Here is a 15,976-nt window from a genome sequence, read left to right as displayed (position 1 = left end):
TTTCAGTCACGGAAGAAATCTTCCCCGTTAGCGCATGTCTCTGAACAAACTTTAGTAGGACTACAACGGAATTTGACTCGATGTTTAAGTCAGAGCTGCAAGTATTGTTGTTTCTGTTTTTCTGAACTCAGAGTTGAAAATTGACTTCCAGTGTCCATGAAAGCAAATTCTCAAAAGTCCTTCACTAACTTCAGCTATTTTTCTAGAGAATCTCTGATTGTAATATGCTTTTTTGGAGCTAAGGCAACATTTCACACTTACTGGACTGGCACACCTGGATTTTTAATTTCATGACATGTTGGGTTCTCTAGCCCCTTCTTGCATGGAAACTCACTTTCTTCACGAAGTTAACTTCATGCTTATAGCTGAAACCTAATTTAAAGTACAGAAATTAAACTTAATTTTAACTACTCCCACACCAGAGCTGCATAAAACCGCTGTGATAACTTTCAACTGTTGCTTTTGTAATCTTTTTTTGGTGTGACTCATCTCTCCCAGAAATCAGCACCTACTGCTGCTGTTTTAAAAGCTTAATAAAATTCCACCCACTTCTCCATACATGCACAAAAGCTGGGACTTGTCAAATGTACTAACACTCTTTTAAGTAGCAGTTCACATTCTACTTTACGGGAGAAAAATGTTTAAATCCTATTGATTTAACAAAGAGACATTTATACTTTTTATTTTGTTTATTACTGTTTTGAAGCATTTTGTTCCATGTGTCTTTTAAATCATTCCTAATAAGCTTCTGCTAGGAGTGAAATTCTGGCTCAAATGTTATGTAGCCTCCTTTTCATTATAAAATATGCTTCCTAAACAAACAGCTGTTTATAATGTAATTAGGCCCATGTTGACAATGCCATCCTTTAATTGCCTAGCTTCAGTCACTGTGCACAGAATTGTCTCTGGATTCTAAGGGGTATTTTCAGCATCATTAAACTACCTTTTGAAGGTTTTAAATAGCTGCTTGAAAGCTGCAGCTTCTGTAAAACAAATTCTGGAAAAGTCAGGTGTGATTTGGATCCAGGAGCACAAACCAGAACTATAATGAGGCAATAGGATGCCATCTCCCTCCAGCTGAGATAAACCATGCTGCTAATACTCAGGGCCAGATATTGCTCGAGGATGGGGGTCCACCTTTGCACATCCACAGACTGTGCCACAGTTAGGATGTTCATGCACCTGCATCAGCCCTTATGGAAGATGCAATGTTCTTCATGTAGAAATTAAAGTAAAATGGAGCCCAGGGCACCAGTGTCTATTATGAGACACCCCCTTCTTTTTGTAATAGCTGTGTGACCTTTAACAAGGTACCTTCTCAAATAACTTCTGCCACACCATTACTGTTCAAAGATTTCACACTAGATCACTCTCCTTTGCTGAGGCTGCCTAAATTCAAAGTGTGGCACCGCTTTAATTCAATTTGTGCCGAGCAGCCTTGCAAAGGCAGGAAGGAGCAAGAACACAGAGAACAGCAAGCAGACTGGTGGAACTGAAAAAGGATACATCTAATTCACTCTGGAAAGGAAAAAGATAAGTTAGTTTGGGATTGATGTTCTTTCATTTGTGATATTACAGACAGAGTACCAGTCATGTCAGAGACAAATATTTTTTTTAATGGAATGGTTCCTGCCTCTGTACCCAACTGTATTCCATCACTATCCCAGAAGTGCTTCCCTTAGCAGGTGTAAAGGAACCCCTAGGAACAGCACTGGGAGCAAGATGGGGGTCTGCAATGGAAGAGGGGAATCAACAGAAAATCACCAGCACCGCTTTGTTGGTAGAAAACAAAGTTGGACTCAATCCAGTATACTTAACACACTTGACAACTATTCCCATTATCTTAAATTAAAGATTAGAAGTAGGATCTATCAATCTTGCAGTGCCTCCATTAATTTCAATAGGGCTTCTATACAAAAGATCATTAAAAACCCTAGAAATCCTACTGAATGCCCCATTTTACCAACCATTGACCACACTATAAAAGTCTACCTTTGTTGACCCAAGGACCATAGATCATATTTTAATTTGTTTCAATAAATTTTTAATTTATTTTAATTTGTTTCAAGCCTCCGAATGCTGAATTCTGTGCCTGATAATAAATTCCATACTTCTCTGAATTTGTGCTAAATTGTGAGAATGCATACAATTGATCATGGCCTACATCTTATCACTCCCCAAAGCAAAGTATGAAGCCTTCCTCTAGCCTAAATGAAGAGCCATTAAATTGGGGAAAGCACCTTAGGGTGGAGGAACTTCAGGATGGATAACTCTGTCTTTTCTCAACAACACAATCTTTTTTGGTGTGTTATGTGGAAGCGACAGTGTTTTAACACAGTCATCCTAATCTACTTTTCACATGCACAGACAATGTGAAACCATTGTCCAAGTAAGGAAACACCATATGTTTCTCTCATACTTTTGTTGGCTAGTTTGTGGTCATTAGCACATTCAGCCAATGCTGCAAATTTCTTTCTGAAACATTATGTATACATTAAAGGATGCTGCCTAATAGCAGTACACTACTTGCACCAGCCCATGGAGATTGTACTTGCTCAGAGCTGCTGGGCTGCTGAACTGGGGAATGCAGAAAAGTAGGGTGGATTAGGGAAGCCACATATCACACCATGGTCTATTTTAATAGCATGTAACGCATAGAATAAATATGTAACCACTGACAAACTGGACCGTTCATTCCAAAGAGATGTTCTGGTGAAAACCACAAACATGAAATGTTTTATCCTAAATTAACATCACATTTGCAGAACCCAGGCAGTGCACTAAACTAGGAGGGCAATGGGAGAGGAGAAGAACAAACTAGGAAAGAAAAGAACATCTGTCCTTCACTAGAGAGACATTTTGTCATCTCGGTATTTTTAGATTTGTGAGTTTCAAACATTCTTTGCAAGTACTATATTTATCTAATGGTGTTTGCAGAGCTTACATTCAGATATCAGACCCTTCCCGGGTGTTCCAAGAGAAACAAAACAGAAGCCACAGAATTCAAAGCAAGTTATCAATCCCTTTTTCAGCTCAGATTCCCCTCAGCTCCCAAACTAGCAGTAAATTTTTGGTATATATGCAGAATACTACACTCTTGGACCACACATTTACCTACTTAATGTTCATTGACTTTGAAATTATTGCCACCATTTGGTATAAGTAATCCCAAGGGGCCAAATTTTTACACTCTAATCCAGTAGACAGGATTTCTTCTGGTCAAAAGCGTGCAACGTGAGCAGTCCTCCTTCCTTGGTCACCACATCCCATGACGAGGGCTTCTCCTGATTGCTGAAATCAAGACTCTCTATGCAGCAAGAGTGGACACCAAATTCAGGCCTCCCCTTCTCCCCTCAAACTGGTGACTGACACTGTGAAAGTTCAGAATGCTGATTACCCATTCAGCAGGTTAATGGGCAGCAACATCTGCTTAGCCATCTACACTGTGCAAGGATGCACGGACCACACACTTCAAGTACAATCCTATGGAGAGTTACTCTAGTCTTCAACGGGCTTCGGGTGGAAAAGATCTAAACGTGGGCACCATGTTGGGGATCAGTGTTTTTAAAGGGAGTAACTAGTACCTTGAATAGTGCGTAGGAGCCAATTGGCAGCTAGTGTAGTTCTTTCGATGTCTGAAAGCAATCCCCCCCCAAGCCTGTACCAGTAAGCACTATTACTGCTAAATTTTATATAAACTGCAGCTTCGCAACCATCTTCCAAGGCAGCCCTGTACAGATTGCAAAACAGTAATCCGAATATGTCCAGAATAGAGGTAACTGGCCAAATCATGACTTTCAAAACAGTGCTACAACTGGTAAGACCACTGAAATTGACCCAAGTACTATCAGCCACTGAGTCTACATTTGTAGAATGAATCTAATAGCACCGTCAAACTGCAAAACTGCTCTTTTGCAGGAAGTGAAACCCCAGCTAACACAGATTGACTCCTCAATACCTGTATGACTAGATTACCAACTAACAGCACCTATGTTTTGCCTGGAATGAGCTTCAGTTTATTGTGTCTCAGTAGGATTACCACCCTTAGGAGGGGAGATTTGGGGGTGGAACATGGGAATGGTGGGGTTTGGGGAAGGGAGGGAAGTCAGAGGTGTATAATGTCATCAAGTCCACCCTACAAAGCACCCATTTTCTCCAGGTGAACCGATCACTTGCACTCTAGAGATCAGCTGTAATTCCAGGAGGACTCTAGCCACCACCTGGAGGTTGTATAAATATAAAGACACTCCGTGAATGAATTACGAACATAAGCAGAAAAATTATATTGTATGAAACAATTCAAACATTTTGAAATCTTTGTTAAAGAACCCTTATATATATATATATATTTTTACAGAGCTAGGAAAAAAAGTACTTGATACAAAGGGAGAATGCAATTCTATTTCAGTGAGTATGTATGTGCTGACAACTGGGGATATAGTTAATATGTTGTAATATAGTAAAAATGACATGGAAATATAATTTTCAGTTCATACCTAAAGAGTACCAGCTATCTGAAGAAGTGTAACGTGAACGCGGCAGTGAAGCCAGCCGTGTATAGCTGTACTAACATATGACGTGGAATTATTGCACTCCTGAAGTTTTTTATAAGGGTTCTTTAACAAAGATTTCAAAATGTTTGAATTGTTTCATACAATATAATTTTTCTGTTTATGTTCGTAATTCATTCACGGAGTATCTTTATATTTATACAATCTCCTCCCGTGAGCTCTCATTTTTGATATACAACCACCTGGAGGTTGGCAACCCTACCTCTCCCCCAGCCTGTTTTAGCTTCCAGGCACTTCTTTGGAATACCTACTGGCTCACATTATATTTTGAAAGGGAGATACAGAATTGGGCGTTATCTGCACGTTGCTGACAACGCACTCCAAATCCCCAGATGATTCTTTTAATGATTTCATGTTGATGTCTAAGAGAGCCGGGGACAAAATAAAACCATGTAGGATTCAATATCACAAATACTACAAAGCTGAGCTTCTCTTAGCCAACACTATCTTCTGGAACAAAACCAGAACAAAACCTCCAACACCCATTTCACTCAACTAATCCAGAAGACAATGGTACCAAAAGTTGCTAAGAGGCCCAGGAGAATCAACAATATCTCATGCCCCCTGTCTTTCTCATGGCAAAGGTCATCCACCAGGGCAACCAAACCAGGCTCTTTTTCAAAACTAGGTCAGAAGTGTGACTGAAATAGCTCAATCCATTTTATCCAAGAAGGCCTGGAATGACTTGACCAATGCTTAAGTACTTTGCCAAAAAAGAACAATAAAAAAGAGTATTTGCTACCTGGTGGCAGCTGATCATTCAGATCTAGACATGGGTTTTTCAGTAGGGGTTTCATGGCTCCCTCTAGAGACAGTACTATCTTGTCCTTCAATGAAGCATTCACTATGCCCTGGATCTACCCAGCAATCTCTTCTGTCTTGATGTAATAATAAATAATGAAGGGTGAGGATCAAACACTGATGTAGGAGGACAGATTCCTCCAAACATCTAATCCATTTAAGTGCAGAAGGCAGATTTTTTTTCTTTTTAAAAAAGGTCTTCAGCTTAAAGAACATAAGCTACCATAAGAACATAAGAGGAGTCCTGCTGGATCAGACCAGGGGCCCATCTAGTCTGGCATTGCATCTCACACAGTAGCCAACCAGTTTCTCTGGATGACAACAGCTGGTCATACAGGCTGAGGCCATCCCCTGATGTTGCCTCCTGGGAGCAGAACTGAGAGGTTTGCTGCCTCTGTACATGGATGTTCCCTTTTGTCACCATGGTTTATAGCCACTGATAAGACTTGTTCTCCATGAATCCTGTCTAATCCCTTTTTAACATCTTCTGTGCTTGTGGCCATCACTACAACCTCTAGCAGCAAATTCAACGTTTTAATTTGTTGCTACAGTGTAAATACAGAGGAGTCCTCTGGAGATTTTTGGGGTGGAGCCTGAGGAAGGCAGGGGTTGGGGTGGGACTTCAGTGGGGTATAATGCCATAGAGTCCGTCTTCCAAAGTGGCCATTTTCTCCAGGTGAATTGATTTCTGTCACCTGGAGATCAGTTGTAATCCCAGGAGATCTACAGCCTCTACCAGGAGGTTTGCAATCTTACTCATACAGGAGCTGCCCTCTTGCCTCCATTATACATCTGGAGCATTTTGTAATATTGTACACGGAGGATCCCCGCCAATATGGAGCTCCATTTGCACATATTGTGCTTCTGTATGTGCAGAAATGATGGATCAAAATGTCAATAGTCAACTCTTTTGGTCTATGTGTAGTGATGAAAACAGAGAACTAAAATCATAGCAGAGAAAGCAACACACTACTGTACAAGGTGACTTTCATCAGTTGCAATGAGTTGTGCCCCCGTACATAAAAACATGACAGTTGTGGTATATCATACTGCTATGTCTACAATGTGATAAATATAAAACTAACCCTTCCCCCCCAAAAATGAAAAGAAAAACATGTTTTTGGTTCCATATTATACTTACCACTCTGCTGAAATACTTGTCCAGAACTTCCACAAAATTATGAATTAGTTCATATACAGCCATTTCATTCTGAAAGTCAGTTACAAATACATAAAAATAAAAGTGGTTATACTAATCTCTCTATTTGTGGTATATTTAAATATTTTAGAAAAATCCAGAAACAAAACAGGGCCAGCCCAAGGATGCTTGGCACTCTTGGCAAATTACTTCACTGCTCCCCATACTGTCAGGAAGCCACCACCTGCAGGGAAGCTGCAGCCTGCCCTCCTCCCCCTTGGCACCACTGGGACACTCCCATGGCTACCTTCCACCTCTTCTGCACCATGGGAAGCTGATGCCTTCCTCCTCCCTCTCACATTGTACAGACACTACCCCACTCATGCTGTCCTCACTGGGACTGGTGCTATGGCTTGCCCCTCTGTCAAATCTCGCAATGGGGTCAGAATGGGAGGCAAAAATGGCCCTGCAAAAGGCCCCCCTCCCTCAGCCCTTCCACAACCTCACTCCCTTGATGGAAGGAAAGGGAAGGAGGGCCAGCCCCTGCCCCCCCACCATGGAGGGAAAAAACAGGTTTTCTGTTGACTACTCACTGGGCTATGCCAGACCCTGAAACTGTGGGCAGGGCGGCTGGCAATAGGTCTGGCTGGGTGCCCCTCCAGCTCTAGGGCTCTAACATGCACCTAATGGATGGGCCAGCCCTGAGACAAAACTAACAGCTTGATTTTGAAAACCTAAGATTTGCTGCATCCACCAAATAAGCACAAAAATACTTTTTAGCTGAAAATACTAAAATTAAAAGGTCAGCCAAAAGGGAACACAGAGGTTAACTCTGACAGCACTCATGTGTAGCTCATCTACAAAGTAGGTTTGCCAACTGGCCTAGAGAAAAGCATTTTCTCATTAACAGAATGGGACATTTACCAGGTGATGCTGTTTCCCTCCACACCATGAAAAGCCCAATTGCACACACATTAAGCCTCTATTAAAGGCCACTTGGCAATCTTATTTGAGACAGAGGTTGCAATTCTAAGAACACTTCCTTGGGAGTAAGCCCCCCAAAATAAAATGGGACTTACTTTCAAGTAGACTGACTGAGGAGTGCTCCCAGAAAATACTACCACTGTGAGGAATGGCTTTTAGAATTCTTAGGAAATAGTAGGGTTTGTTTCTTTTCTGTGGCTTTCATTAAATTGTGATAGAGCTAGACAGTATGCAAAAAGAAGGGACTCAAGAGGGAAGGACTGGATGACTTCTGCAAATCAGAAGGAAAGTGAGGCAACAGCAGTATATAAAGGTGCCCTTTGGCTTAAACGATTTATTTTCATTTTTATATAGGTAACAAGTATAACACATACCTCAGTTTCATTAATTCCAACCACTATGAAAAGGGCAGCATATTGTCTGTATACCAGCTTAAAATCTTTGTACTCAATGAAGGAACACTAAAGAAAAAACACAGAACAAAGCACATTCATTTTATTTACTTATTTATTAAAACATTTATATCCCACCTTTCCTTGTGGTTCAAGTTGGCTTACAATAATAGTTAAACCAAAATAAAACAGCAACCCCCCAAATCTCTCCCCTCACCCCTTAAAAGATGCTTGCTATTCAAACCCCTGCCAAAGCCCTGGCAAACAAAGGCCTCCTAAAGGTCTCCAGGGAGGGCCCCCCCCCACCTCTTCAGGGAGCCCATTCCCCAGAACTGGAGCCACGATGGGAAAGGCCTGAGCTCTGGTTGATGCCAGAAAGGCCACCCGAAGTTGTGAGATAGCCAACAGATGACCTGATGCCAAGAGATGGCCTGATGATCTTAGTCATCAATGGACATGTGAGCAGTGTACCTTCTAAGCTGAGTTAGTGTGAGCTAGCTCACAGTTTTTTAGCCTCCTGCTCACACATTTTTGTCTTCGCTCAGAATGGATGGCTCCAGGGCAAACTAATTTCTGCAGTAGCCAAATTGTTCACTCACAACTTTAATGCCAGTAGCTTACAGAGTAGAATTTTTGCTCACATGACTCCACAGCTTAGAAAGAGCATTGCATGTGAGATATATGCTATTAAATAAATCATCTTCATGTGTCTTGATATTCTACCTGTTTGCATTGTATAGCTCTATACATTTATCTAGATGCCTGATTTATGCAGCTACAAATGAGGTAAGCTAACAAAGTGTGCAGAAAGTCAATGTCTGTAGTGCATTTTAATTTCATTTAACAGCTCCAAAAGTCGAAGCCTCCAAACACTACTATTGTCCATCTGTTACTGTGGTTGTTATTATTTTATTTATTTATTGAATTTCTGAATTACCCAATCCCTGAGTACATAGGGCTCTGGGTGATTTACAACAGGTTAAAAACATTTTTAAAAATACAGATTAAAACCAGCAAATCAATCATATAGCACCATCTTAACATCCATGGACACACCTGAAGTACAATCTCTTCTGAGAGAAGATGCACTAAGTTGTGTCAAACTATGCACTGCCATCTGACTGATTAGATTTAAATTGTTGTTATAAAATGTTTTGTAAATTGGGTTTTAATGATTAATTTATTTACTGTTTTAATATTTTTGTTGCTACCTGTTGTTACCCGCCCTGAGCCCTGCTGTGCAGGGGAGGGAGGGTTATAAACTGAAGATTATACATACATACATACATACATACATACATACATACATGACCCTGACTCAAAATCTCAACCAGTGGCTGTAGCCTTTGGAAGGAGTTCAAAGGACAGTAATTTTAGCAGGAAGAATAAGGCAATGGCTCTAGGCTGTAGAGTCCCCTACTTTCTTGTTGAAGTAAAAAAGGCTTCAAGAGATTTTTCCTTTATTATTTAACAACAGTTTGCAGTTCTTTTTGTTGAAGGAGGTATTGGCTAGCTATTTTGAAAATAATGGTTTCCTCGAGAACACATGTATCAGTACAGAGCAGCCCCGAATTAATCAAAGCATTATAGACTGAACCAAAGAATTGAAAACAGCAGATAATAGCCATAGGCACAAATAGCTCCTAAACATGCAGTCTTGAAAAGTTTGTACTGTAATATAATATCAGCTTGTCCTAAACAGCTGAATTGTTCTCGGCTGTATGCACGGTTATTGTGCACGCAGGATACTCCTTCATTCACTGTAGGAGGCAGAACTACACATGTCTATAGATCCTCCATAGGAATGAACAGGTGGGGAAGAGGACTTAGTTCCATGCTTGCATCTGAGTTTTCACACCTAGAAGGCATAGCTGAAGAATCGGTACAATTGGTTATTACTAGGATCCTTTGCAATTTATCTCTTCCAGTTTACAAATGGCTTTACTGTTTTTACTTGGTTTTACTTGGCTCTTTTACACATATTGTGCGGCTCCCAGCAGGGCGGCTGGTGAAGCAAAGGAGAGGTATCTTCCCTTCCCCAGCCTCCCTGGGTAGGCTTGGAGGGAAGCAGAGAAAGAAATCAATTTTAAATGTGTTCTCAAAGCCCCTCCCCCAGCCAGCTTGGAGAAGGCATTTGTCTCTTTAAATCCCTTCTCCAAGCCAAGCAGCTGGGGTGGGGGCAGGTGGGGCTTGGAGGATGCATTTAAAGTTACGGTTGCTTTCTTTCCACCTTTCCCTCCCTCCCCCATCTATTTGCTTTCTTTCTAGTTTCTTTCTTTCTTTCCACCTTTCTTTTTTTCTCTCTCTCTTTCTCCCCTCCCTCCCCATCTAAAGTTAAATGTGTTCTCCAAGCCCTGCCCCACCTGCTGACCGGCTTGGCTTGGAGAAGGCATTGGTGTCTTTAAATCCCTTCTCCAAGTCAACCCGGCATGGCAGCCGGGGTGGGAGACTTGGGAAAGAAAGGCATTCTCTAAGCTCCCACCCCGTGGCCCCATCAGCTGGCTTGACTTTTTAAAATCCCTTCTCCAAGTAAAGCCAAACTGGCAATGGGGGGGGGGGTTGGAGAACACATTTAAAGTTAAAGTTGCTTTCTTTCCACCTCTTCCTTCCTCCCTCCCCATTTATATGCTTTCTTTCTCTCTCTCTCTCTTCCCCTTCTTTCCTCCCCCATCTATTTGCTTTCTTTCTACCTTTCCTTTTCCTGTCCTTCCTCATCTATTTTCTCCTTCCTTCCTTCCTCTCCCTCCCTCCTTCTTTCCTCCCCACATTTGCTTTCTTTGTTTCTGTTTATCTCTCTTTCTCTCTCTTCTTCTTTCCACCTCTTTCATTCTTTCCACCTTTCTCATTCTCTCTTCCTTCCTTCCATCCATCCTTCCTCCCCCCTCCTTCCCACCTATTTGCTTTCTTTGCTTCTTTCTTTCTTTCTTTCTTTCTTTCTTTCTTTCTTTCTTTCTTTCTTTCTTTCTTTCTTTCTTTCTTTCTCTCTCTCTCTCTCTCTCTCTCTCTCTCTTCCTTCCATCTCCCCATCTAATTGCTTTCTTTCCACCTTTGTTTATCTTTTTCTCTTTCTCCCTTCCTTCCGCCTCTATTTGTAGTAATTGTTTCTGCCTGTCTCTTTCTTTCCACTTCTTTCATTCTTTCTTTCCACCCCTCCCTCTCTTTGTCTCAGACAAATATTATTATTTGTTTATTTCAGCTTACACGACCAGAGTTCTCAAGCACATGCATAAAATACAGTTTGTGTTCAAACGTCAACTCTCAGACAAATAAATATCATTAGCAAACAAATAAATACCATTGGAAAAATAAATATCATTATCAATATCTGTTTTTACCCCTTTTGTTTTTATTTTTGTCAGTCTTACGTAATGTTAATAGAAAGCAAATTTGCATATTTTTCAATACAAATGTGTATGTAATATTTGTTATGTCTTGCAGCTCTCAAACATCTGATGTTTATTCTATGTGGCTCTTACGTTAAGTAAGTTTGGCCACCTCTGTTTCATACACAAAACATGCAATCTGCCTTTGAACCATGGTCTCCCCTAAAAATGTTTCACAGCTGACAGAAGATCTGAATTCAGGGTTGTGCATCCCACTAATCACAACATCACACGGGCCCTCCATGTTCCTAAACATGGGTATAAAGCAAGGGACGGAGGGTGTATAATAGAAGGGAAACATGCAGGAAAGAAGCATTGACCCTACCCCACTCACTGTTCCTCTTTCCCCTGCAGTCTTTCCCCCGAGGACATTTTTAACATACTTAAAGTGAACGTGGCTGGGGAAAGGTTACTGTGGGGTTACATTTAGTGTCCCCCCCCCCCCACAACACACATTTCTTTTGCATTTTAAATTATACCTTCCCACCTTAAACATGTGAAGCAGGTTAGGCTGTGAGTGTGTGAAGTGGCCCAAGGTCACCCACAGAGTTGACAGGCCACCTGTTATGACTGGATACCTCCCACCAAAAACCCCTGTTTCCTGCCCCTGCTGGCAGAAAGAAAATTAATTAAAATCTTGTCAGCAATTCCTAGTGTGTCATGACAGGTTTTCCCCAGACACACCATAATGTCACACCAATTCCTAGAGAGACGTGATGTCATTTCTGGGTTTATCCCGAAAGAGTGACATCATGCTGTTGTGTTGACAGCACCTCCCTGTTCCTACCCCCCCCCCATCTCCTGCTAGGTGCCAGCCATCATCTGGCAACCCTAATCACCTAGCAAGATCCATGGAAGAATGGGGATTTGAACTCGGGCTTCCCAAATCCTAGTCTGACACTCTAACCATTATTCTCCGCTGGCCATAAACAATTCTCTAAGAACAAAAGACATACTTGTTCCTTTGAACGGGAGAGGCAGTGCTTGATGACTTCAGCTTCCAGCATTGTCCGTTTCCGAAGGTCCATGTACTCATAGTAACGAGAGAGCCTTGTTTGGCCTTGTTTGTTCACCATAAGAAAAAACTTGATCATCTTTTTTGGATTCCTGTAAATACCTTTTCTGAGGTTAGATGGTCAAACTGTGAATCTGGATGCAGGAAAATCAGAAATGTCAGTTACATGATTTGTAATATTAAATGGCTGGGGTGGAGGGCACTTCTTTCAGACAAACTGTGCAATCAGGTGAGGCTGCTGACTGGCAGGGATGGGAGGGGTAATTACAATTGGATGGGCTACTGTAAAAGTCTACTAAGTGCTTTACCAGTGCAGAAATTACAAAGACATTTTCCAGCACTGAAACCCTCCCTTCCCCCTGCCAATTCCAGCAAGGAGATATGTTTAGCAGCCATGTGGGAGGAAAATGCGTAGCCAAAGTTACTGAGAAGAATTCTGCAGAAAATTGAAATGCTAGAAAAGAGAGAGGGAAATCTTTGTTCTGTATTAATGTGAGAGATCCCCTCCCCCAAGTTTGAGAGACAGATAGAGCCACTGGTGGTGCACACAAGGGGAAAGGTGCTGTCCTGCTTGGAAACTATGTGTAGAAAAATGTAACAATTTTGCTGCTTGATCAGACCCCGGATCTGTCTAGTCCAGCATCCTGCTTAACAGAGCAGCCAGCCAGATATTTTCAGAAAGCCAACAAGCCACAGCATCAAGGCAATAGCTCTACTATGGAGTTTGTTTCAATCTACATCACCAACCCCCTGGAACGATTAGTAAGAGGCACACTATCTCTGGCCCCAGTAGTTCCATTTGGTCACCACTGCTAATAGCAATGATAGACCATCATGAATAATTTGGTATCATCTACAATCTTGGCTACCTCACTGTTCATCCCTGAATAGTGATGCAGCCCAGCTCCAAAACAGATTCTAGTAACTATCTATTTAGAAGAAGAAGAGTAGGTTATTATACCCCACTTTTCTCTACCTCAAGATGTCTCAAAGCGGCTTACAATCACCTTCCCTTCCTCTTCCCACAACAGCCCCCTTTTAAGGTAGGTGGGGCTGAGAGAGCTCTTAGAGCTCACCCAGCATGCTTCATGTGGAGGGGTGGGAAATCAAACCCAGCTCTCCAGATTAAAGTCCACCTCTGTTAACCACTACACCATGCTTGCGCTTATTGATTCAATTGCCAATGTATAAGAAGTCACATCCTCTTATCCCATGACCACTAAGGAGCCTTTAGTGAGGAACTTTGTCAAAACCTGTTTGAAGCTTTTGGGATGCCTGCTGTGACAGACCCCTGCTTCTTCTTCTCTGTGAGGCAGATTTTCCCACCAAAACACTGTTCCCCACTCTGACTGAGCAGCCTCTTAGTAGTGTATTTGAAGTATAGAATTATAACTTTCTGTAGGTCCCACCCAGTGATAGAGAAGTTTTTCGGCTTTTGCCCAGGCCAGAGATTTATTGTAACTCAGCAGGAGCCCTCTTATAAATCCCTTTTCGAAATGGCACTTGACACAAAGTAAAGTTCAAACAGAAAGGTTGATTTTCTTGAACAGGCACAGGTAGGGCTCCCAAATCTCGACAAATCGCGGTGGGGGATCCACATGTCTTTCCAGAATCTGTGCCACGGGGACGGCGAGACGCGTTGCACTGCCGTCGCCAGGACATGACGCTACGTGTCGCTCTGGCAATGCGGCTGTTTGGAGCCCCGTTGCCAGAGCGACGCGTAGCGTCATGTCCTGGCGACGGTGGGTGAAACGTGTCTTGCCGTCCCCACGGCATGGATTCTGCAAAGACACACGATCCCCCGCCGCGACTTGGCAACCCTAGGCACAGGTGAGTTAGAAACAGAGCAGGGGACAAGAAGTTGAGGTAAATTTGGTTGTTTATACAAATTATATTTTGAACAGGCAACAGAGTATAGTTGAAGCTTATATTCTTAGAGACTCAGTTCTTAACTGTGAGGTGTTTGTTTGTCTTGGTAATTTATTTCAGCAACAATGTGTCTTAATAAAATTTTGTAACACTACCTTAGTTTCCTGGAAGTTAGTACTTTCTTCCTGTATTTAAATTCTTCCCTTGTGGGATTATAACTTTCCCTTTTTTACTCTTGAGGAATCTAAGACCGTTTTCCCTTTCACACAAACCAGGGGGGTCCCTTCTGAGCTGAACGCTCTGAACTGGGTAAGAAACATCCTCTTCTTTCTAGGAGCAATAATCCTTTTCTGTTTACATAGAATGTCAGTTTTCAACCTACTGTCCAGTCTCTTCTTTCAAACCAAAACCCCAGCTCTGGAGTGACTCATATTCTCATAACATGACCAAAGCCTGCCTCTAGCTACATGCTTGTTGATAGTCCCAAAGAAAAGAACACTAAAAAATAGAACTTTGCATTGCTATAAAGTGCTGCTGATTCTTCCTCACCAAGGCTTGTTCCTTTTTATGCTTTAACCATTTAATGCTAATTTTCCTAGGACAGAGCTATCTGTCTGCCTGACATCACACACACACACCCTATATGTATTTATATAGTTACTTTTGCTATTTTCCAATAGACAAAGAAGCTTATTTCTATATTTTTTGCACAAGTTCAAGCATTTGGGTCCTGTTCAGATTCTTCCACAATGATGACTAATGACAGAAACCACTTAGCTTTTTGAAAAGCTCCTTGCCCTCCTTTACTCATTCTTTCAGTCCTTTATCTAACAGTGTGGCTACTGCGTACTTTGCTGGTTTCCTTTATCTGTTGTATTTAAATAAATGTTTATAGTCTTAAGTATGTTTGAGTTCTTTTTTTCATTTTCCTTCTCAACTTGCTTTTGTTTAGCTGGAGTTTGTGCTCCTTTTCATCTTCATTTGGTCATTATTAAAAAAAGAGGAAGTTTTCTTTTCACAAGTTCCTTGACTCTGCTGATTAACCACATTGATATCCTCCTGGGCTTTTTTGTAAATTTCCTAATCTGTGGTATTAATTCTATCAGAGCTTTTATTATCATGGGGTTTAAATCATTTTAAAACATATCTCACTCCAGATCCTAGGCACAGCTCAAGACTGAATCCAGGTTCCTTATCTTCCTATCATGACTGACTGTTCCAAGACTCAATAATTTATCATGTCTCAAACATTCTCAGTCACTGGGCAAGTGAAGTCACCTATTGTTACAACACTCCCTTGGCTGTTTCCCTGATTTCCTTCACCATGTTAAAATCATCCTCAGAGTCCTGTTTGTGTGGGCATGTCTCTATTGTTACATTACTTTTTGGGCCTGGTATTTCTGCCAATATTGATTCCATGGATGAGTTTATCCATTTAATTTTTGTTTAGTTTATTGAACTTTATGTCCTCAGACAAATAGATGGTAACTATCCCCAATCTGATCTTCTCTGTCCTTTATATAGATTTTATAGTTGTTATCCTAAGCAGCTTACAGACAAGCTTTATGATTGTGCTGATAATAATCAGACATTTTAAAATATATCTTCATTGATTTTAAGTGTTTTTACTTGCCACAGCATATATATCATATAGATAAAATACAGAACTAGAGACTGTCTTATAAAATGTTTGGCACTGCTCTTTCCTCATTCTGCCCTGAAGCTCACTGGGTGGTATTGGGACAGTCACGATTTCTCAGCCAAACTTACCTCATTGGTTGTATACTAATTATTGGTCCCCATTGCCATCTGATCCATCTATA

General features: G+C 41.4%; 1 protein-coding gene across 1 annotated transcript in view; it reads right to left on the bottom strand.

The window, feature by feature from the left end:
* Positions 1-1,413: 1,413 nt before the first annotated feature.
* The window catches only part of AP4S1 (adaptor related protein complex 4 sigma 1 subunit), a 43,224-nt gene continuing 28,661 nt past the window's right edge, over positions 1,414-15,976 (bottom strand). The window contains exons 3-6 of the mRNA XM_015421781.1: positions 12,226-12,418; positions 7,869-7,955; positions 6,514-6,582; positions 1,414-1,518 (exon numbers count right to left, since the gene is read on the bottom strand). Of these exons, the coding sequence (XP_015277267.1) occupies positions 1,414-1,518; positions 6,514-6,582; positions 7,869-7,955; positions 12,226-12,363 (399 nt within the window). The 5' untranslated portion in view covers positions 12,364-12,418. The remainder of the gene's footprint in view (positions 1,519-6,513; positions 6,583-7,868; positions 7,956-12,225; positions 12,419-15,976) is intronic.

Source organism: Gekko japonicus, unplaced genomic scaffold (genome assembly GCF_001447785.1).
Source record: "Gekko japonicus isolate JY-2015 unplaced genomic scaffold, Gekko_japonicus_V1.1 scaffold797, whole genome shotgun sequence".
NCBI classification, from domain to species: domain Eukaryota; kingdom Metazoa; phylum Chordata; class Lepidosauria; order Squamata; family Gekkonidae; genus Gekko; species Gekko japonicus.
This window is presented reverse-complemented; position numbering and strand designations above follow the sequence as displayed.